We start from the raw sequence: 25279 nt of genomic DNA on the forward strand, positions 1-25279 counted from the left end.
GAAACGCTGTAATATTATCGCTTTCAAAGTAATACATTTGATAGGGTTATATGTCTTTTCAGTTATACTTCATAGCCCATTTTGTTCTGTCTGCATTTTGTACCAGTTCAAAACCATGCAAATGTCATCTGTGCAGCCTCTAATATATAAAAATGGTACTTAAATTTACTGCATAATGCCTTTGAATCATAAGTAACAAACTCCATATTTTCTAAATGTAGCTGAATTAAACGTTACAATATGAAAGGTCTAGAGAGATCAATATAGAATTGTCTTCTGTAACTGTTGGCAGAGGTATGAAAAATGTTAATCAAATTTTCTTTAAGGTGGCTTTAATGCTAATCATCATTCTTATAAATTTTTATTTGTCATTAGGTGGCACTGTTGTTTTTTATTGTTCAGTTGCATTGCTTTGTGTTCATTTTGACCTATCTGGGAAGGTTTATTATGCACGATATATGTGTGATGGTTTTCTTTTGTAAATATAATAATTTCAAAGTAACCATAAATAAGGACCTACTAGCAATTCTTAAAGAATAAAGTGCGGGTAGCAATTTATGACACGGCATGACAGCTGTTACAAAATGTTTTGCTGTGCTGAAAGTTTCAGTCTTTCACTGCAGAATATGGTCTCATCAGTCACGTCTACCAGTAGATATTCAAGAGACGCCTCTGTGATTTGTTTTTTAAAATGTTTTTTAAGCCAAACTAGCCATGTGCAGGATATCAGTAGAGACCACGTGATAGACAGAGAGTGAAAAGGATGAAAATCAAACCTTAACAATGATTGACGTTCCTTTTGTGCTGCTGAGTAATACCAAATGGGTGCAAACGGTATTGGCCTGGGCTCTTTGGACATAGGTTCGAATCCTGCTCCGTCTTTCTGGAGTTTTTATGTTCTCACCATGTATGAGTGGGTTTCAGGTTCCTCTGAGTGCTCTAGTTTCCTCCCACAGTGTAAAAACCGCAGTTCAGGAAGATTGTGTGTGTGTGTGTGTGTGTGTGTGTGTGTGTGTGTGAGTACTAGCTATCCAGTCTTGTTCCCAGTGATTCTGATGACCCCGATGAGAACAAACGATTATTGAAAATGGATGAATGGATGGACAAGAGGCGATTGCTTGAAAAGTTTGAAATGCTGAAAATCAACTGTAAAGCTAAATATATAACACAGAGCATCCTTTATTTCTCTTATGGGAGAAATCACTAGAAAACATTTTGTGGAATACAGTACATGTAATATATTTTCATTTACTGTTCCTAAACAGCTGGTGCTATTACAGCACAATCCCTTTAAGTGTTTATTTTGATATTAAAATCTACATTCAGCCTTGCATCTTTGATCCATTAATAATGGCCCCAAACCTTCACACTGGTTGTAGCAAAGTATAAATCCATGGAGACAAAGCACTTGTGAGACCAGAGCAGCTAATTGAGCTGTGACCCTGTCCTTCTGCTTCCTGTAATGAAGACCACTCTCCCCAGTGGTCTCTGAAAACAGCAGCAGGTGTTTGCGGAGCACCTCCGGGGGATGCCGCCTTGAGGGGGGGTAGGGGGCAGGGTCACAGGAAAATAGGCCCAGACCTGTCTGTTGCCATGGTCACGGAGGGCGCTGGCATTAAAGCTTGATTTCCATAGCTGAAGCAACAGCGATTTCACATTTGCAAACCTAGCAATAGGTCATTGCGGAGAACCGGCACAATCAACAGCAAAAAACCTTCATTCGCTTGGTACCGTTGGAAAGGTATCACTGATTATTTCATAACTTACTCTTAAGAATGACAATGTACGTGTCCTAGATATGTGTGAACATATATACTGTATACAAAGATGTATGCAATATATATATGAGGTGTTCAGTTCTTCACCAAGCTTGGCATTTGGGTTGCAAATATTTCATCACCAGTCAAGGAGACTTCATCAATGCACAAGTTGTGTGATTTGTGTCGGCTGCTTCCTCCTTTATATGTAGTTTGATGGGTGGGATTGCCTGAAGCTTGGACATGATTGGTTGGTTTCATGTGACCTTGAGCATGAGTGGTTCTTCTGATTTCTGATTGGTCGGTTGTCGGTTTCAAACTGGAACCGGTTCGTTACCGGTTAGGCCCTCGTTGGTCCTTGCATCGTATTGGCTCGTAGATGGGGTCCAGATCAATATGTTTGTTTATGGAATTGACTGAAGGGTACCAGGCCTCAAGGAACTCCCTCGAATGTTTTGTATCTGCCCGAGATAAGATGATGTCGCTGATGATGTCACCTCGACTGGTGATGAAACGCTTGCAACCTAAATGCCAAGCTCGGCGAACACATCAACCATCAATCCGAGCTACGAAGACCACCAATATTCTCTATGATCTTCATGCAATATATATAGCATAGATATTTATATACAAGTTACTTTTTGACACCCTTGTACATTCCACACACACACTTTCGGAACCGCTCATCCCATACGGGGAACCGGAGCCTACCCGGCAACATAGGGCGTAAGGCCAGAGGGGGAGAGGACACACCCAGGACGGGACGCCAGTCCGTCGCAAGGCACCCCAAGCGGGACTCGAACCCCAGACCCACTGAAGAGCAGGACCCGGTCCAACCCACTGTGCCACCGCGCCCCTGTATATTCCATATCTCTCTCTCTCCCCCCCCCCAATACACATACACACAGGTATCATATGGCATGGGGGATGACTGAACTTGAAGGACAGCTCTCTGCAGCCCACCCCGTGCCAATGCTCTTGGTTAATGAGGAGCAGCTGCTGGCGGTTAGCAAACCATGAAGGGCCTGATATAAGGCAGCTGGTCTCTTGATAAAATTAAATAAAGGAAGATGTTGAGGGAGGAGAACTTCTGGCAGCAACATAATTGTGAGTTTCTGGGCTTACAGGTTTCATTCCTTTTGTTGCGCTGATCTACACTCTGATTTAAATAGGTCATGTCCTTATGTGTTGTCTATTTAACACAAGCTTTCTCTTGGGAGAACCTGCCATCCTGAGCCACTATCCTCCACGTGAGGTGACCTCCATCCCACAAATGCGTACCCTTATATACATGTCCTCCTTATCGGGTTGTGCTTAATTTCAAATTATATACAATTTGACCTCTTTCAACTGATATGATGGCAGGCATTTTGAGAAGTATTCTTCCATCAGGAGTACCATGATATGTTCAACTCAATGGATAGCACCTCAACAAGAACTCCTCTTTTGTGCACTTAATGGAAACTCAGCAGTGATCTGCAACCACATTTTCATCAAAATTTTATCACAACAAAGGGCAAGGCTCTAGATTCTGCCTTGCTAACCCCTGATGGCATAGCTGTACCCAGATCTGGTGGGTAGACCAGGCTTGGATGAGAGCGGAGGGGGAGAAAGGTCACCTTGTTGTTCTTAATTAGCAAGCCTTCGCATCAAAGGTGGCAGTGAGGAGAAAAAACAAGTCGCTCTAAAGGCCACGGGCCAACTTGCGTTCGGCAGTTTTCCTCTGGATGGCTGATCGGGAGTGAAGACACAGCTGCAGGGGTCCAGCTGTCTGAGCCACCATCCTGTGCTTGAATTGGGTCATTTAGACCACTCAAGTGCTCGAGACTCCAAGTATGACATGTGTCTCTCATTTAACTACCGGTAACTTTGACAGCGAGTGAGGACCAAAACTGCTGGATGCATGAGCTCTCATGTACTATGAGTAATGGGATGGTCTGTTCTCCACGTAGACCTTCCTACACACAAACTTTGTAGACAGGGAATTACTATAGTTATTACCAATAACATCTCACTTTTGAGAATCACTTAAAAGTGATTACATGCTATTTTTTATTAGCAAGAGCTCTAACAGCCAAGGGAAGTATGGCTGTCATGGGAATTACTTTGCAAAAATCTCCTTTCAACATAAAACAGGCTTGCATGGTTCCCCCTTCTTTTTTAAGAACCTCCAATTCCTTCTGCATATCAATGTGCCTTCTGTTTTATAGATTCATAAAGTTATGCAAGCTGATTTCAAACCATATACTAAAATATTTTGTTGCATGTTTAAGACATAATGAAGGACTAAATATAGGGAAATGGAAAGATGAAAATAATTCAAAACTGTATGACAACAGTACCTGTCTTTTCAACGGAAGACCGTTGTTTCCATTAAGATTTGCCCTTAAAGAACATGCTTTAAAGGCATTTTGAGTATTAAGTTTAGTTTCAGGACTTATACCTTTGTTGTATAATCTAGCTCTTCCAAGGGCATTAATGTATTCTACGAAAGTGTTTATGCTTACGTTAAACTCTTTCGTAATGAGGATTTCAGAGTCTTGCCCAAATTTGCTTAACTACAAATATCAGGACTTTTTTTCCCCACCTCTGTAAACTAATTTTTTTGAATAAAGCGGTATATTAATTCCCTGAAATGTCACATGAATGAATTCATGCTCTGAAATGTCACAAGAATTATGAGCTCACATACAGCAAATTCATCACAGTGAAAGAACACAAAGAGATTGTCTACGTCGATTATAAGTCATTAGTTGAATGTTTTGCTCAATCTGTTGGCAATTGTCTGGTTTCCTTTATTCTTCGGCTGTAATTACATTGCCTGCAACCCACTGACAGCATGTGAATAAGTTTTCTGCCCAAATAATGAATGGAGAGACCAGATTAAAGGTGGAAATGGTCTCAGGTCCACTGCCTGTGCTCTTTTCCCAAGACTAAACCTATAAATGGCTTGACTGCATTTCTAGGCACAGAGGCTCCAATTTGGCGCTTAACCTTGTAAAGGCCTCTTCCAGCTGTTCTTCTTGATACTGAACATCCACACTTCATTTATTGTGGTTTGTATAAATTTTTCACCATGAATTACTCTGCAGCTTAGATTGCACTCTTAGCCAAAGAAACTTAAAGTGACACCCATTTATATAACTGATTTCACTGGTGCAGCTCAGATTAAGAGCCCTACAGAAAGGATGTTCCTGGGATTCAAGCTAACAACCTCTGGGTTACAAGACAAGGTCATGAGCGCAACCTGGTACTTGCATGTATTCATTTAGCTGACACTTTCTCTCAAGTGACTTACAACTATTTACCCATCTACAGTCCAAAGGTAGTGGGTCTAACCACTACAAGGAGTATAGAATACAGGCAATTTAAAAAAATAAATAATTTAGCTGATTCCTTTCTTCAAGGAACCTTACAATGTTAGATGTGTTGTTTAAGATACTTAGATTTATAGAGTTCTATGTAATTTCTAGTGGAACAATGCAGGGTAAGTGAATCTTGTGCTCATAGAGCACCTGTAATGGCATGTGCAAGGACTGAAACCCAGGGTTCTAATGTCAACCATTGCCAAAGTGCCAAGTCCTCTGGGTAGGAGGGATGCAGGTGGTGGAGAGTTAATTTAAAAAAGTTTGGACAACAGTCCAAGTGTGCAACAGTACCACATTTGTATTCATTGGCAGTCCTTGTATTGATTCATACCTGCGTCAGATTCTACAAGGGAACATCTGAGAGGGGAATATTTCATATGGTTGTCATATTATGGCTGTGTGGTTGTTGCGCATTGTTAGCCTTCATAAATGCAAGCAATCGTACTCTGCATTTCTTAGCTACGTCTTCAAAATGTGACAGATGAAACCGAAGTTGGCACTGCAAATGAATTAGCAAATGGAACAGTTATTCCTCTGTAATTAGAAATCTCGGCATCAGCCACCAAACAGATGGAAATGCTCCAGATTTATCGACGGCCAGCTGGTTCCCGTGATACGAGTCAGCTGCACGTCAATCACTAGCCACCTAACAGCTGCCCAGAAAGTCTTATATGCTTACTGGATTTGAATTGGAGCCTGCGAAACAACCGTCTTCAAGGTTAACTTGTATGCAGCACTATACTGTTCTTTTTCCAGACCCTTCCACTGACCCCACCCATTCCAGCACCACCCTTCACATTCTCTCCTTTCACTTACAGTCACCTTCTCTTTCTATTAATGGATTTTCAAACTCCCCTTGCATCAATAACATAAAAACCTTAATATCCGTGTTGGTATAACCTCATGTTACCATTGTCAAGGTGGTCAAGATGATCCACACTTGCATTTTGGGGCAAGTTGGGAGGAAATGTGGGTTTCACTGTCTGGTGAAATGTTCCTAAAATATCACCAATTTCTGTTTTCTAGGAGTTATACATTTAAATAAAAATCATTCTGGTGGCACAGGATTGAGAAGACTAGTCACTCATGAATAAAAATTGAGAGGCAATGACAGTCATTTCTTCTTGATGACAATGGTGACCCTTACAAAAGGGCCATTGCTGATTCTGTGGTGGCTACAGACATAAGGTCTGCGTGTGTGTCTCAGAGAGCGAGCGAGAGAGTGTGTTTGGGCCGGGTGGAGGGATTCAACTGATCCTCTTGGCTTTTTCCTTGCTTGACTAGTCCAACAACCTATTACCTGGATCTAATGGCCTCATTACATCACTTATCCCAATGAGCTGGGTAACTGAGACAGCTCATCGGTCACCTGATCCCTGGGTGGCCGCGTTACCCTGACGTGCTCACGGGGTCCACAATAGGCCTTTTGTGCCAGGCCGGCACACTGGTTAGACAGACCACCTGTCCTTCTGATACGATTGTGTAAAGGGTGCCTGCTATGCTTATCCAGCATAGATAATACTATAGAGGATGCTGGGGGAAACGCTGTAGCTTAGTCACTGACACCTGAAAAGCAGGATGGAAACCTAGCCTTTGTTTATTATAATGTGCTGATAACAAACCCTTAGAGCTGGGAGTAAAGAGTGTCAGCGCTTGTTGAAGTCTTAGGTGTTGCAGACTATGCCTTCTACTTAGGTTCCACCCCAGGAGCTGTCAACTGCCACACATCTGACAACACGCCAGCTTTGAGACCAACACAGGGGTTGGATCAAGGGATAAAACCAACATCTTTTCTGGACTAAAGCCTTGAGTTTCGAACTCGTATCTCCAACTAATGGTTTAGGTTTTTCCCCAAAATCTTAAGAGCTGGAACATAGATTTTGGAAGATTATACAGCATTTTGGGAATTGCTGAGCTCTGAAAATAGTCCGAGTCAAATGCAATGAACCTGAACGAATCTTCAGAGAGCTCTTTGAGTAATTCTAGAAAAGCATCAAAAATCACTTAATTATTTACTTAACCTTAAATGAACTCAAGATGAATTAGTGTTTTTTTTTTTTTTTTTTTTTTTTTTTTTTTTTTTTAAAACAGATAATATTGCTTCAAACTTCACCTCAGGAGAGGAAATTGATATCTCATGGAGACATCAAAACAGCAAACATAGGAATATACAAAAAAAGACATTATTCCTCTGTGGGAACTGTCCATACAGGCCATATATTTATGTCCCATCTGCAAAAAAAGAGTATTTACATTGTTTTCGGTTTATTGTACTCTAATTCTGTTAACTAAATTCAGCTAAAATATCTGAATTTATTAAATAATCAGTTTAATTGTTATGTGTATATGTCAATGTACTGCATTTCTTCTGGTATGTTTATACTTTGATTGAACAACCCATTTTAATTCCTTGGAAGCATTCATATAAAATGTGACAACAGTAAGTCATTGCACCTTGTTACAGCTGGTAGAAAACATACACCACCAGAACTGCGACAAAAGCATTAAATTTGGTAACTGTTATAAATCTGTATTTAATTATATACAGACATCTATCCATCTCCTCATCAATACTCCCAATATTACCTAACAATGTATGCAAATGAAGAGATTGTTTTAGTCTCTGTAGTGTCATCCAGCCTTTGGCAATATTTTTTGCTTCTAAAAAAATTAATGAAAACAGCAAAATTATCAATTCAATGATACAACCTTTTTCAAAACTGTAAAATACAAGTGTACATATAGCATATGTTTTGCAACAGTTAACAATTTATGCTTCATTGGCCTGTCTCTGCTGAATGTAGCACCTAATAGTACTGTAACATGAATATGAAGATTGTCGAAAGCAGATGTGACTGTGATGATGACAGAACCAATTTTACATGACTCTTTAGAGGGCACACAAAAAAATTGTATTCACACTATGCAGAGATCAACAGAATGTGATTAATAAAATCTCCATGGATACAGTCCTCTTTGGAAAAACTTACGTTTTAAGTAATATTTCAGTAATATTCAATTTTTTTTTTTTGCTCATGAACATTATTGGTTTTGTTTTCCCCTCCTCGAGAGTGACTATCAGTGTGGACTCAGCCTGTGCCTAAATGCTTCTTTAACTGAGCGCACGTGACACTGGGAGGTGAGCTACATTACACGAAAGCTCCTTGAAGTGACTCACCTCTCCGGTCCGTCACCTCTACAACGTCTCAGGGAACAATGTAGTGCCCTCGAGCAAGATACTGAATGGAACAGTAAAAAGTTATCCAGCTGTATAAATGGAGAAATCATTAGAAACAGCTTAACGCTTATTTCTTATTTTGGATACACGTCACATAATTAAATATATGTAAGTATTATGCTGTATAGATGAGTACAACATTGTAAGCTTAATATATCTAACACTAACTTACCTTGAACAAATGTGTCAGCTAAATAACATATTGTATTCACTGTTTTTTGTAAAGGTGTTTTGAATTCCGGAAAGATTTCTATTTTTGCAAAAAGGCACTTTACATTTATTCGTGTAGTGACATTTTTCTCCAAAGCAACTTACAATGTTAATCTACCTACAATTATTTTTACCCATTTATACAGCTGGGTGATTTTACTAGAGCAATTTAAGTACCTTGCTTTAGGGTACTATAGCCAAAGGTGAGGCTCAAACCTGCAAAATTTGGGTCCAAAAGGAGCAGCCTTAACCGCTACCAGCTGTTCCGTAGCAGTTCTGTGTTGCATGGACTATCCAGTCTCATCACTATGGGTCGTCATACCTCTTTTGGAGAGCCAGACACCGGGGTCCTTGATATTTCATATCTACAGAAATCACATTAAGATGACTGTCTAAAGAATGATTTTTGATCATTTATTAAAAGAGGGTGAGACAACTATTTGCTAGATAATTTATCTGTTCTAGGATTCCGAAGCTCAAAAATCACAAATTCCAATGTAGGTAACACTGGCAATGTATTAAAAATGCCCAAACTAATTGCTTGTTGGGGGGTGCGGTGGTGCAGTGGGTTGGACGGGGTCCTGCCCTCTGGTGGGTCTGGGGTTCGAGTCCTGCTTGGGGTGCCTTGTGACAGACTGACGTCCTGTCCTGGGTGTGTCCCCTCCCCCTCCAGCCTTACACCCTGTGTTGCCAGGTTAGGCGCTGGCTCCCCGCGACCCCGAATAGGACAAGCGATTCAGACGGTGTGGGTAATTGCTCCTTCAAACAGCAGATAAATGCAGACATTTTCACAAATAAGTTCAGTGAAAGCAGTAGAAACAGCTTTGCTGAATGACCTTTATTTTCCCGTTGCAACTGCCTTACTTAAAACATTCGGTCCTCTTGCTTCAGTAAAGTTCGTCAACAATTCTCTTTGACATCCAGTCAAAAGTTCTGCGCCTGCATGTAAAGAGTACTGCCTTCGCTTTCCGTCTTTCTGGTCACGCCACAGGGTGCTGTATTCAATTTCCAGCAAAGACTTAATCGAACTACAATGGAAGCATAATCACCGAAGTGCGTATTTAAAAAGTACTGCGAATTTGTGCAGTTATGAAAACCGAGGGTAAACGTCGACCAATCAAAGCCTTGTTTTTAACCCCCGCTGGGAGTGAAAGCGGAACCCAGGCCCTCGACTGTGATGACTCTCATTCTGAATTAATTGACGCTATTCTGTCAAAAGAAAATCCCTTGGAATCCAGATACTGCTGTACAATATGATCCAACAACACCAGTTGGTGTTTAGATATCACACAGGAAAAAAAGTCAAATATTCAGTATATTTTTCCAATATATTCAGTGAAACAAACACAAGAATTATGATTGTTATTATTCAATCGCATCCCCCATTTCCCCAGTACTATTTACAGCTGCGGTGCCATTTGCGATCAATTGTATTCCCCAAGGCACAGATTACTAAAATGTTGAACTGAATACGGAAAACTCTAGAAATCCATCATTTGTTTTATTGCTGGGCGATCTCACCAGACACTTGGAAGCAGGTAGACAAAGCCGAGTAACCTGTTATAGTGCTTTTGATTAACTGTGCCTTTCTGTCCCACCGAGCACTCGGAGTGGGTCTGTTGTGAAAAGGGCTCTGCATGTGATTACTGGTTGTCCCCCAACACCCCCCATGATGCTCTCGCCCCGATCACCAGGAGACTTGAGAAGACTGTTAGCTCACGACGTCTTTTGTCCAAAGCAGCAGTCTCAGTGTGAGACTGTCTTCTACATGGCAGCAGTATGAGGAGCCAGTTAATTCACCCTATAGGTCTTGCATTGACTATCCCCCTAAAAATCCTCCCCTGAAAAATTTTGCTGATATACATTCAGATTTTTCATTATGTAAAGTATAACATTCCTTGAATTCAGTCACTCCTCGAACTGAGGTAGGAAAAGTTTTCAGTCAATAATATTTGAGAAATGCTCAACAGGACTATGAATTGGGGACTGCGGTGGTGTGGTTGTGCTGCGGGATTGACCAGTACCCGCTGTGTGGCGGGCTTTGGGTTAAAGCCCTACTCGGGTTGCCTTGTGGTGGACTGGCATCCCGTCCAGGATTTGTCCCCTCCCTCATTAGCCTTGTGCCCTGTGTTGCTGGGTTAGGCTCCAGTCTGCTGCAACCCAGCTCGGGACAAGCGGTTGCTGTCGCTGGTTGGTTGACTATGAACTGATTAAGAAATGCGTATATTTTGCAATCAGCAAGCCGACATTTGGTATGCTATGAAGATGTGGTGGTGCAGCACGTAAAGCCAGCCCCTCACAGCCCCTGAATTGCTCAGTCAGTTGAAGGTTTGAATCCATTTCAAGGTGCGTGGAGTTTGCACCTTCTCCACCCAAAGAGATGTGTAGAAGAAGGCAATGGAAAACCACTTCTGCTCCTTCCCTTAGGAAAACCATGAGAGTGGTTGCTATGAGTCAAATTTGACTTGATAGCACTTACCTACATACTCTTTAACATTTGCTGTGCTCGTGGAGATAACACGGTCATACAGCAGCGGTAGTACTTAACCATATTCCCCATATACAGTTTTACAGCATTCCGCTACTGAGACGAGGTACCTGGTTGGGCCGAAATGTTAGTTGTGTTCGTGTTTCAGACTCTCACCTGTGGATAATGTGTTTGCTGCGCAGGTAATGCAGGGCGAGTGCAATCTCACAGATGTACAGTTTCACGGTGCTCTCTGAGAAGTGCACGTTCTGCTGCAGGTGGTAGCGAAGGTCACCCCCCAGGAGCAGGTCCACCACCATGAACATGTCCTCTTCGTCCTGGAAGGAGTACCTGGAATATAGAGACACGGCAGCATGAAAGCTCACGCCCCGAGGATACAGATCTCAACCCTCGTAGGGTTGCTGTGAATCAGGGTTTCCCAACCTGAGCTTGCACATTATACAGTGCATTATACAGGTGGTCCCCAGCTTACGATAGGGTTACGTTCCGCGAAACCCATCATGAGTTGAAAATATCATAACTTGAAAATGCATTCAATACACCTAATACACACCTCTGCGTGACGGGCTGGGAGGTGCGGAGAGCTGCCCCTTCCCGGCATCGTGAGAAAGTATCACTCAACATATCGCTTGCCCAGGAAAAAATCAAAATTCAAAATTCGAAGTATGGTTTCTACTGAATGTCTGTCGCCAGCTCACCATCGTAAAGTTGAAAAATCGTAAGTCAAACCATCGTAAATCAAGGAGCATCTGTAGTTAGCAGCTGATTTACACTTAAAATAAAAATGTATGCAGCCCATGATAGTTTTCATTTATTTCCTCAGATGAAAGTTACGTGAGTGGCTCAGAACACAACAACAGAACCTCAGTCTTATGCAAAGTGCTGGGTAGGATACCGCCCTAGTAGACAAACGCTGTGGGTGGAAAAAAGCGGCAGGTGTTGCAGGTGCCTTCCTGACATGGAAACTCAAGGCAAATACTATTTGAACATGTAAGTGCAAACCCGACATCACTACATGAGTGAATGTCGTGCCAAAGGTGAAGGGCTTGTGGAAAAAAAGCAACGGGCGAACTGCTGCGATGCAGTTTAGTCTTTTTCTCACTGGAAAGGCAATGAGAGCGACAGCCCTGCGGAGAGAAAGACCAGCTTCTGTTGAGATCTGCACATTCAGGCCAGTCTTGGGAAACTCTTGCGTGGGCTGAAACACGGAGGACCCAATGAAAAACACTCCATCAGGCGCACGAGCACTGCTGATCCTTGGCATGCTGTTTCGCCCATCCGTCCGTCGCTCAATCATCTGGGCAGAGACGAAGAGTGGCCCGCATCAGCGGTCATCCCGTTTCAATCCAGCCGTTCCAAAGATCTCTGATTGATTTTGCGTGCAACGAGGCGAGTCGCTCTTCAGTATTTGTCTGATTAGGTCATGCTACCATGCAGCTAACTGGATAAACAATTATTCATATGATGCATCTATGCTTCCAGAGCCTCAAGAATGTAAGTCTGTGGTTCTCTTATTTCACAGACTGTCAATAAAACAAGAAAACAAATGCACTTGAGCACTTTGTAAATACCAAATCAAAAAACAGTGCCACTTCAGTGTTTCGCTTGCCTTCTTCATTAGTGCTGTTCCTTATGAACCCAACAGGCCTTTGTCCGATGAGATTCGCAACGATTTACCCTTCTCTGCAGCAAGGTATTCTTACTGTGGCAATTAAGGATGAGTATTCTGATCAAAGCTACTGTAGCAGAAGTGGGATTTGAACTGGAAACCTTCAGGCAACAAAACACGAGCCCTGAACATTGAGCTACCCACCACCCGCTGAATACAAAACCCCTTAAAATATGCTTTAATATGCTAGTAGGCTCTTCTCTTATGCCTTCAACGAACTAGATGCGTGTGTGTGTGTGTGTTACAATAATGATACAGTGGTTGTGAGTGGATCAGCCAGATTAATCAAAAGAAAAAATCATGACAACTGAACTGTAAAATGATGCTGTAATGTGATACTTTTGACTCCACATAATATGACATAAAGCTTCACAAACAGAAAATGTATCCCTTTCAAAATAAATCAAAAGTATAGCTAGCAAAGGTATGAATACAAGTATACATACCTTTGCTGGCTATATGAACACGTACTTTGGACAAACGTCTTCGAAAATGGGCAGATGTCCAACGCGAGTTTGTCCTGTGCTTTACAGTGTAATGTCTCCTTCGCCAAACCTTAACGTAGACCTAAATGAATTCTGTGTGTATGGATCCGTGTTTGTTTTTATTCGAGGAGAACAACCTGTCGCAACCAAAATAACCTCACACCTTCTCTCGGTTGTTGCTGCACGTCCGACAGTAGAACCTGACAGCCGAGTCCCATTTTCCCGAACGGAGAGAACGGAACGTAGAGAATATTGCTCACGTATTACATTTTATAGACTATACCCAGAATACATTAACCGTGTGTCCCCTTAAAGTGAAAGTGGTGATTCTGCATCCTTTCCACCATGCGGGGGAGTGCGTTCATGGTAGCATTAATGTTATTCATCAATGACTTCCAAGAGCAGCCAGTGGCACAATGAGATGAATTGTCATTCCAGACATTAAACTTTCACTTGATTCCTCTCATGTGGGAACGCAGAGGGAGATGACAGGGTACAGCGGGGTAGATGAGAGGGGGGTATCTACCTGTTGCCTTTATTAAATTGTCATTTCTGTACTCCAGTTAATAGGCTTGGTGGGTGGTTGTAATCAGCGCTCACCACCTAATGTAATTTGTTGTAATCACAGTACAGTTCATTTGTTTCTGGAAAAAAAAGCCTGAAAATGTTAATTTCATCAGGTTGGTCTTTTAAAATTAATTATATCGCGACAGCATATAGGATTACTCCGCATGATGTTTCCGCAAATGAGCTGTCAGTGACACGAGCAAAAACAAAACCTGATGTGAAAAGCTCACTGCTGCGAAGCTACACGGTTGTGTCCGGCTGTTGCCATGGTCACCGGCCGATCCTGCCCCGTAACAGCGTTTTCCACCTTAGCTCTCAGATTGTTTCATAAACCAAGCACAGGTTTAAAAATGTGCAGCATACCGAGGCCATCGCCGTTGCTTGTTGTCCGATTCGATTCGGACCACGACGCCACCCCGGACGTTTGACAAACTCCGCTTTATCTCCGGTCAGCAGGATTTTCCCGGGTTTGGGCAGCTGTCAGAAGCTGTTTGGATGAAAAATGCCCCTTAATTGCTATTTTCCCAGCAGGCTGAAACAATCATTCACATTTTATCTAGTGAGGGCCAACTTAATCAAGAGCATACAAATGTTTTTATTTACTTTTATTTGGTGCCATGCCCCTGTCATGGCAAATAAATTATTAATGAATGCTGGATCAGGGTTATAAAGGATGCTGTTTTAGGGTGGAGTCAGTAGTCTGTATTGAGACCTTCCTGGAGGAGTTTTTAGTCTCAGAAACTCGGCGTCTAGCACCTCTCTGACAGTCTCTTGGTCTTCCTCCAAGAGCACGCTACCGTGTAGTGGGGTGGGAAAGCGGTGTAACAAAGAACCCCTATCTGTTCGATTCAGTTCAATTTGTCTAATACAAGCTGCACAAACGAAGGCCATATTTATGAATATACAGCTAATAAGCACTTGCTGAAAATGCAAAAGGGGAGTGTGGTGGCACAGCGGATTTGGCCTGTGCCTGCCTTCTGGTGGGTGTGGGGTTCGAGTCCCGCTTGGGGTGCCTTGTGGCGGACTGACGTTCCCCCTCCAGCCTTATGCCCTGTGTTGGTGAGTTAGGCTCTGGCTTGCCGTGACCCTGCTTGGGACCAGTGGTTTTTCTCTCTGTGTGTGTGGGGAAAATGCAAACTTGCCAAAACCCACACATGACCTAAAGGCATCTTACATGAAAATAAAAAGGAAACTCTAGGTGATAACCTAGTCATCACCATCCTATTATGATGCTTTCCTGTGACAGAACGGTATGATCTAATCCCTGAACCCTTTCGCCATCTCGACAGCATCTCGCTTTAATTAGACTAAAATAGCCGGGGGCGCATCTGGGCTGTGTTAATAGCAATTTGCTTAAGGTCATTTGCGCAACACAAACAAGGAAAATTAAAAATTGCATTTTCTCCCATGACACTTTCCTAAAACCTAATCAGGCATTTATATATACAGTACAGCAAGAAAGTGTTTTAATTTTTTTTTTTTTTTTTAATTCAGTGCTGTAATACTCCTGGCAACCTCTGCTATAATCCTGCACGCATGTGGTTTACTATTAGGGTTATGAGTTACAGCGTATAGTAATATCTCAAAGAAGCCTAGTGTACAAACCCAGGCACTACTTTATATACAGTGTCCCTCTAAGTGTGTTTTTTAGAGTGACTACACCAGTTAGACCTACTAAAGATATGTGGTTTGATGCACTGCGAGAAAACTTGTACCCTCTGACATGCGAATGTGTATACAGAAATTTAAGCAACAATACTACTATGGCTTCAGGTTAAACTGAGAGGGTCCCAAAACGCGTACGTCTTGCCAGCAATAAATGGCTCTAACAGAAGAGCTGTGCGGCAAGGAAGCGACGGTGAAGAAGATGCATTAATTTCTTTTTTTTTGATCCTCATACATACAGGAAAAAAATGAAAGGAAGCCTTTCGCAAGCAATTAGGAAAGTAACTGGCATTTCCCATTAGATCGTGCGCTCATGATGAATCTCTTCGATTTGGCAGGAATTCCTCCAAAAAGAAGAGCGAGGGGGGAAAAAAAAACATGAGAAAGCACTTCTGCGCCATTACTAGTACGCACCGCCGCTCCGTCATTATTCTGATGCAGCATTTTCATTAGCTTTTTTAGCCCACGGGCCGTCAGGTCTGTTTTCCACTATGCGTGCAGCTCAAGAGGAGCCCCAAAATGCCCTTGCCCTCTTTTATTCGTTCAACCGGCACATTTCTGGGAGAACGCAGTGGCAGCCTGACTCTGCTGGAGAATGTATCTTCCACCTTTGTCAGGGTTAATTCCTGCAGAGGTTTCACTGATGATTTGACATATATCTTGTTGTCCAAGTAAATATAGAAAACCCAGAACAACCGCTGCATAAAATGCAGCTCGTACCCACATGATTCTTAAATGTGCAACCGGATCTGTGTTCATTTCTGGCTGTATGAGTCTGAATTGTATGATGTAATCAGTCAGCCTCAGATCATCAGTTTGGTCACCGGCTGGACCGTGTTCATCGTGGCCTAATGGTCCACAAGCCGTAACAGACTAGCAAAGACGAACTCCAGGCCTACGGCAGAGTTTTCAGTAAAGCTAGTCATTTTAAGGCCAACATTTAAACATTCGGCAATAATCCAAGTCCATAAAAACCGAAATATGCTTTGGACAGGTTGGACATTGTTTAAAACGCTACTCAAGCGCTTTCTTTCATGTTCCGTAAAGCTCGGCAAGTTCGTAATGAACAGGCACAGCAACGTTTCAGGGAATTGAAGGAATATGGAAATAAAATCATACAGCAGGATTTTTCTTTATTGCTCATCAAAATAAATGCATCCACCCTTTTTTCATAAGAACGAAGGTACAACTGTGCGACCGCATTCATTCGCTGTCTCGTATTGAGAAAAAGCACAGAGACATGGAACACTTCTAAGGGAGAAAAGAAACCCGGCTACCGAGAGAGAATGGACACCAAGAGTCCCCGCCATGTGATGTGGAGGATTGATTTCAGGTCCAGTGTGAGTGACAAAAGCCATCAGTGGACAGGTCATTCCTCTCAGATCCTACCATGAGCAGAAGAAATGAACTCATTGTACCGGAGGACAGAAACATCGGGGAACTTCAGCTTTACGTTCACCTTGAGTTAGTTGGAGTTCACTGTACTTCAAGCACAATGCAATAGAGTAAAGGGTGCAATATAAAAACTAATTTGTATTTAATCTACCTGGACAGCAGTGAAAGACTGCTAACTCAGGCCTCAGGAGGGCTCCTGTTGTAGTTCGCTTAAATAAGGTGCCTAATTACCAATTTCCCCTATAAAAACTGAGCACCACACAATGGGAACACCTATAAGTCCCTTTGAACATAAATAATGTGCGGAGGTCTGGAGCATACCTGAAAGCCTGCCACTCAGCCCCCACGTGCTGTGGAGAGAGCCCCAGATGTGTGACTGTCACATGGACACCTTCTATACAAAGTCAGGCCAGAAAAGTGAAGACAAGAGCGAGAGGGACGGAGAGGAGGGACAGATGGAGACTTGGGGCTGTGAGGCTCATTGGAGCTGCCCTTCAGAAACACACTGCATAATTTTGACAGATATTGCATGAAATCTGCAGCCCGTTCGTGAAAGCAGTAAACGCACGGCTTGAGATGAGCGGCTGTCAACGTACATGGTCTGTTTCAAGTAGGTGATGCCATCATTTATGCTGATCCTCTACTATATGGAGGTTTATTCATCAAAATTAGACCGAGTCTGAATTTGTGGTTTCTGTGGCAAGAATGCACCATCTGTAATAAGATTCAAAGAACTGTCTAATTAAAAAGAGACAAAAAAAAGGGTAAAGGCACGAGCATTTACATTATATTCAGGCTAATTCATTTACCAGATGCTTTTTTCCAAGGTACAACATAAGTTTGCTTTATTGTTTGCCGTCATCTTTCGGAGTTTCTGCATTTTAGACAAAAGACTAAGGATATTTTAGTCACTGCCATTACATTTATCTGATGGTTTTCTCTAAAGCAAAATACAATACACACACACACACACACACACACACACACGTTGTCTAAAGTGCTTGTCCCATACGCGGTTGCAGGGAGCCGGAGCCTAACTTGGCGTAAAGCCGGAGGGGGAGGGGACACACCCAGGACGGGACGCCAGTCCATCACAAGGCACCCCAAGCGGGACTTGAACCCCAGACCCCCCAGAGAGCAGGACCCGGTCCAACCCACTGCGCCACCACACCCCCCATGAAGCACAATACAGCAGGGTATTTATTTATTTTTTTTTGTTTGTTACAAAACAATTTAGGGTAGGTACCTTGTTAGGGGTACTGCACTCAGAAGAGGGGATTAAACCTACAACCTTTGGATCCAAAGGCAGTAGCACAAACCACTATACTACCAGATGTCCCTATTACTATGCTGAACCAGAGTGTGTTCATGGGTATGGTTCCTCAACACAGCTGGAGGTTTGGGGCTGCTTGGCTAAGCATGCTGGATTTTTTTTTTTTATTCGGTGTCGTCAACAAAACATAATGTTGAAGGTAAAAACGGCTTTCGGCTGGATCGACAACAAAGTACGAGGGAATAAGAAGAACAGCATTCTCATGTGCGCTCAAAAGTTAAGAATCAAAAGGATGCTGTCAGTAAAATGCAAATGTGTTTTTAATGCCCAGCCTCGATGACCAGTGTTGTAAGGAAGCTGTGCATTTAATGTTGTGAAGACAGTTTATGATCCTCCTGCCATTTCATCGCACCTGCTACCAACGTGTTACCGGCAGCCCGCGTGGCTGTCCATGCCAGAAAACCTTAATTAAAGTGTTCATACAGCAGAAAGTGTTTACTGGCGGCCACTGCACTTGTGCAACACCTGTAACTATGAACCCAGCCGAGAATCGGTACCACCTCTCTTTTTACCGCGCCTTTGTCGAGAAACGCCAGACTAAATAAAATCAAAGGTTTGTATATATTTTGCCGAGATTAAAACAGCTAGGGGATTTAAGAGCCGACTGCTTTTGTCCTGTTTAAAAGACCACCAAACATTTAATATAAAGCAATTCAGGGAAGAGATGGTTACCATAGTGAAAGGGACAGGCTTTTAAGTGGAGGTGGAAACAAAAATGCTGTGGGTTTCAGAGGAACTGATTTAAAAAGCTAAGCACGCAATTATTTTATTTGCAATACTGAACATACCTGCCACCTTTGTGAAGAGCAATACAAACCTCCAGCGTACGTACAAATACACACACACACACATTTTCGGAACCGCTTGTCCCATACGGGGTCGCGGGGAACCGGAGCCTACCCGGCAACACAGGGCGTAAGGCCGGAGAGGGAGGGGACACACCCAGGATGGGACGCCAGTCCGCCGCAAGGCACCCCAAGCGGGACTCGAACCCCAGACCCACCGGAGAGCAGGACCCGGTCCAACCCACTGCGCCACCGCGCCCCCTTATGTACAAATAATTACAGGAAAACAGAAGCCAATTCATGGTCTAAGCGACTAAAGTGATTCCAAACCGGCTCTATTGGTTTGAATACAAAACTGGACGTATTATAAGAAGAACAATGGTTTCCCATGCTTATTTCTTCACCGGAAACTAAATTTAGGAATACATAAGTGGGAAAAGTTGAATAAAAAAAAAGAACACTCTCTGCTCCTTGCAGCAATCAATTAATAACAGCATCACTTTCCATTGGGCTGATGAGCACTGCATGAAATTTACTGTATAAATTAGCATGTATTCCTGTGGTCGCTAAGCCCCTGGCAGACGAGTCTTTGTTATTCCCTCTAAAAATGACAAATTGTTACTGCTACATTACTTAGCAGACAGTGTTGCTTAACAAAATAATTTTTACTCACTTCTACATGCCCAGTTATACAACAGCACATTTTCTTATGAACAATACAGCGAGTAAACAGTAACATCCATCAGTCCTTAACCATGAACTTACCCCATGTCCAATATGGTCTCAAAGCATAGAAACTGTACACTGTATTTGTCAGCTTAATGTAAAAATGAGAATACAATATGTATTGTGTGTGAGAGCTGACAACAATTATGACAAAGCATTTTTAAGGTGACAACAGAGCAAGTGAATGAATAAAGCTAGACCTTGTAGTTGACACACAGGGCTAAATTTCAGGGCGCTGTGTTTCTAGAAATTTCTATGATGCTGCCCAACCTCGCCCTGAAAGGTGAAATCATTTTAAAGCCTATAGTGTCCTTTACTCCAACTCAGACAACTCGGCACAGCAGCATGTACGGTTTGAGAGATACATTTAATAACGAGGGGGTGCAGTGGGTTGGACCGGGTCCTGCTCTGCGGTGGGTCTGGGGTTCAAGTCCCGCTTGGGGTGCCTTGCGATGGACTGGTGTCCCGTCCTGGGTGCGTCCCCTCCCCCTGCCAGCCTTATGCCCTGTGTTGCCGGGTTAGGCTCTGGCTCCCCGCGACCCCGTATGGGACAAGCAGTTTAGACAATGTGTGTATGGTACTGGAGCTGATGCGGAACCTTGTTCAGCCTTGTTACTTGCGACCTCCTTACTCCTTCCTGATCCCGAAGCCCTTTCCCAGTCCCAAGATCCTACTCCTTTGTCCCTGTGCCTCCTTATGATCATCGACCTCCTGTCTGTGTACCGACCTCGCTTTTTGGATTGCCCCTTTAACGACATTTGCGCCTCGAAGACCTTTTGCCTGTCCTGTGACGAAGTCTCTTGGATTTCCCATAATAAAGCCCTAATTCCGCTCCGCACTTGGGTCGGCCACTTCCTTCCGGGACCGATCGTGACAGCGTCCTCTGGAGTGGACAAAAATCAGCTGGGTCCCAGGAGGTTAATATTCTCTTAACTGACACTTTTCTCCAAAGTGACTTAAAACAAGTTAAGCTACAAACAGTGACTAATCAATTTATATAGATAGGTTTTTTTTTTTTTTTTTTTTACTGGGGCAGTGAAGGTAAATACCTTACAGAAATTACAGCAATTGGTTGGACATAAAGCTGCAACTTCTGAATTCAGAGACAGCAGTTGAAATTCAATTAAATTTAATCCAATGCATTTTTTTTTATAGACCTCTCTTCTCACACAGTGACACGGGGTGCTGAACAAAGGGATCAGACAAAGAAACAAAACAAAATACCTGACTATATACTAGAGTAATACATTATCCATGCAGTCATTAAAGCTATAAGTGTGTCTACCGGCCATGGAGGAAAGGAACAAAAAAAACTCCCAACCGAAAGTCAAGGGAGAAGAAACCTTTGCGGGTCCAAGTGCCGGTGGCTGCCCAGCCCTCATGGTCATTCTAGATTACAAAAGAATTTTAAGCCAATTTACAACTAACCCTAACATTGTAGCTGAGTGTTAACTTGATGTCCCAGTTCGCACAGGTACGTCTCGGGTACGTCTCGTCCATCACGACAGGTGGCCATCTGCATCAGCCAGCATGGGGTGCTGGTGCGACGGCCGGCTGGCCTCCTCGGGTCTTATCACGGGGGGAAAAAAAACTCACAGTTCCAACCACCCCGACACTGCATTGATATTAACTGTTGGTGAACTCTGGAATAGAACAAAGCGATGGCTCTTAAATCCCCTACGCTACCTACCGCCCCGCTGTTATGTGATCGCAGAATATTAAACATCAGCATCACTTTCGGATGAATATTAATCGCTATACCTCGCGGAACAAGCAGCGGCGGTCGCGAAGGGACTCGCGAAGGCGATCGTGCGCGGCGCAATTTGGTTCGCCGACATGTTCGTTTGTGGCAAAACCAGCTTCGGCCGCTCCTGCGTGTCATTTACGTAATTCGGAAGGGGCCACGGCGAAGGAGCCGAGCCTTGGCAGCGGCTCTGCGCTTTCACCGCTGAGTTATAGCCCTGTTCCGCGGTCGTTGGCATCCGCGGTTCACCTTGACGCGGCACGTGGGGCGACCGTGCAAATTCTCGGCGGAGCTCGATCGCACAGCTCCGGCAGGAGGGCTCTCCGCTGACAGACGGGCGCCGAGCCCGACCGCGCCGCGCCTTTGCCACCGCGTTTTGGCGGCCTGCCCCTTGCCTATCGACACTGCTCTGGTCTTCGGTTTTTTTTAAACACTGAAAAACTTTTTAATATTTGTGCAGGTCAAAAGGTGAACTTGCGATATTGAATCATTTCGAAGACACTTCTCTTCAAAGCGACGTTGAATAAAAGTGGATTTCACCAACAGGCAGAGAGACAGAGGCGCATATTCTTCACCCTGACTTGATTTTCTCTTCTTTTTGGTGGTAAATGGAACCGGGTGATTAGGAGCAACATTTCAAAAATCGATAACATGCAAAACGTATATTACACAATGCAACAGAAATGTTATGTCTCTTTTTTTGCATTTTTTATTCAGTTTTGTTAATCATACTTTTGGCGTTAGTTTGTACTATGTATCCGTTTTTAGAAAAATATTCTACATTCTTGAAATTAGCAAATTTTGGCACGGGTTCCAAGCACCGAATATTCCAGTGCTTTTTGGGATCTGAATGTTTTCGTACTCTCTAGAACGTCCAGGTGTCTTCTAGAATCTTCCAATGGCTGTAAAGTACCAAACTTAGTTGTGGTGGAATGACCTTCCCTTGTCACTCAGAACTACAGAAACTCTGTCTATATTCAAGAAGGATCTGAAAACTCACCTTTTCCGGATCCACTTCGCCCAAGATCTCTCCAGCTCATTTACGGCGTAACTGTTCACGCATCGTAACTCCATAAGCATCCCCAGATACAACCTTTACTCAGCCACTACTCTGGCATTGTACTTGCTTATTTGTGTATCTTATAATATTTTTTAAAAAAATTGGTGGGAGGGTATCGGGATTTGTCTATCCTGTATTATATGCACCTACTCGAGTGACGAACCTCGGTGCGGCAAGTGGTAGGTAACAAACTAGGTCTGCTTGAGACTTTCATGTCTGCAGCTTTGTCTCCTCTTAATGTAATGCAGAAATTGTACTTTTACTGAGATGTGCATCACTTTGGACAAAAGCGTCTGCTAAATGAATAAATGTAAATGTAAACTAAAACTGACACCTAAAAGAATTAGTGATAGTTTTGTAATTGGTAAAATTTAACTAATCAATAATCAACGCAACAATTGACACAACTAAGAACTCTTGGAAAATGTTGTTACATTGTGATAACCGCTTGTTCAGTGCAGTTATGGTGGTCCACACCCTGTCCTGGATGTATCGGGTGTGTGAGAGGGGACACCCTGGCCGGGACGGGGTGTATATAAAATATAATTTTTAAAAAAAAAAAAAAAAAACCTTTTTGTTTTAAAATTATCTGTTGGAAAACTCTTTAAAACCCCTTAATGTCCATTATCCGCTATTGTTCAGCCTGTTTTTACGCTTCGTGTTTCGAACACCGTGTTCACTGAGCTGTCTCCTTCTTCCCACAGTGTCGCTACACGATGTAAATTACGTAAGGTACGTGGCGGTAAGGAGTATGGTGTTCGAGGACAGAGCAAATCTTTCCCTGGATTGTTCTAGCTGAATGTGCCAGCTGTCTAAGAGGGGCTGTTCGCCCTCTAAACGTGGCCTCCGGCTGATGGGGGGGGGGGGGGGGGGTATTGATGCTTAATGTCACAGGGCTCAAATCACGGCCGTCTTTAAGAGGACGGAATCGTTGCTATGTGCAGTGGTGTAGGAACGACCAAGAAATGAGTCTCGAACAGCTGCAGTGTGTGCAGGGGAAGAGCGTACGGTGGGTGGGGGTGGCTGGGGGGAGGGCGTGCGCGCGCAACCAGACTGTCCAGCGACTCCCACGCGAGCGCGGCACGCACTCCGCTTCACCATCGCTGACCTTGAGCCTCCCGTTCAGGACAATCGCATCCACCTGACTGTACACCCAGCTGACTGCAGCACATCTCCCCAAGGGGACCAGCTGGCTCCCAACATTAAAATTGCTGCTAAAAGCATTAATGTTAGATGTGTTATTGGATTTTCCTCACTGCCCCCCCCCCCCCCCCCCCGACAGACTAGTCACTTGTTCTTTTGTTTGAGCTACACAAATTTTCCATGCAAATATTTCTGCATTTTTTTTTTTTTTTGCAAAAATATAATTTACCCACTGCTGCCAATTCAGCCACAAACATTAGGACACATTCAATACCAGATTAAAGGTTTACATTTATTCATTCAGCTGACACTTTTCTCCAAAGCAACTTACAGTTTTAGTCTACTTATAATTACTTACCCATTTATACAGCTGGGTAATTTTTGGGAGCAATTACAGGGTAAGTACCTTGCTTAAGGGTACCATAGCTGGAGATGGGGTTCAACCCTGTGACCTTTGAGTCCAAAGGTAGCACCGCTAACCACTACGCTACCAGGTCTGCTATCAGATACACACAGGTAATACTGAAAGGTGTGGCAAGCTTTTCTCTGAGGGCTTTGGTGGCATTGAGATAACCCCACTAAGCAAAGCTAACTATGTGTATTATATGTTATATATAATACATATAATATATCTATTCTCTTATCATGGGAGAAGTGATAGATCTATCTATCTATCTATCTCTTCTCCCACGATCTCTCAAGTTCAAGTAATGTGTAAATGTTCATGTTCTATAACTTTGAGATCACAACCGTTGAACGACTGCTAAACCTTCACGCAGCTACTCCTGTAACGTAACGTAAATGTTTATATGTTTAAAAAAAATTATTAGGAAGATGATTAGGGATCGTTCCTATTTGGATAAAGTTTTATCCAGTCACTCGTGTGATGAACGTTGGTTTATATGGTGTAAAGAAACTAACTGTACTTTAAGAATCACACATCTGCATCTAAGTCTCTCTTTCTCCTAATGTAATGAACACATTGTCTTTTCTGAGATGTACATCGCTTTGGAGAAAAACATCTGCTAAATGAATACATGTAAATGTAACTGTATAACCATACATGAGTCAGGCAGCTGTTGATCAGAAAGTCTTGTGAATGACTATGAGTATCTAATACTGGTTAGAGCCATCACCTGATAATTAAAAGACCGATCAATAGACCTGGGTTCCAATCAATACCTTCATCAAGATACTTCTTCTGAATAGCTCCAGTAAAAATAAACTGGGCAAAAAAGATTCTACTTGGAAGGATCAGTTAAGTCACTTAGATGAATAGCTAAATGCATAACTAAATGAATGGCAAATCTGTCTCCTCGGAAGTCACCGTCCTTTGAGTCTTGAACGCAGAATCAATTAGTGGAGGTGAAGACAGTTGGAGACATGAAGGCCTTTATAGGCTGGATCACAAACACCAGCACCAAGGGACGCCCCTGCCGTTCATCTCCTTTACTTGGAACTGTCAGTTCCTCTAACATCTCCGCAGTCCTGAAACCAGAAGCTACTGCAGGGTTGCGTCAGGTTGGCGAGTTCCATTCAGCAGCCTCTCGGGGGTGATTAGAGCCACATCAAACTCCCACACCAGTCTGAGACCGTGAGCTCCATTGTATTCCAGTACAATAACTCTACTAGGATTGATTACCATA

At 43.1% G+C, this 25279-nt stretch overlaps 1 protein-coding gene across 3 annotated transcripts in view; it reads right to left on the minus strand.

Moving 5' to 3' along the window:
- stk32a (serine/threonine kinase 32A) overlaps nt 1–25279 on the minus strand; it is a 42176-nt gene that overhangs the window by 11363 nt on the left and 5534 nt on the right. For all 3 annotated transcript variants that reach the window (XM_029251597.1, XM_018751590.2, XM_018751591.2), the window contains one exon: nt 11218–11391. In XM_029251597.1, coding sequence (XP_029107430.1) covers nt 11218–11391 — 174 coding nt within the window. The remainder of the gene's footprint in view (nt 1–11217; nt 11392–25279) is intronic.

Source organism: Scleropages formosus, chromosome 4 (assembly GCF_900964775.1).
Source record: "Scleropages formosus chromosome 4, fSclFor1.1, whole genome shotgun sequence".
Lineage (NCBI taxonomy): Eukaryota > Metazoa > Chordata > Actinopteri > Osteoglossiformes > Osteoglossidae > Scleropages > Scleropages formosus.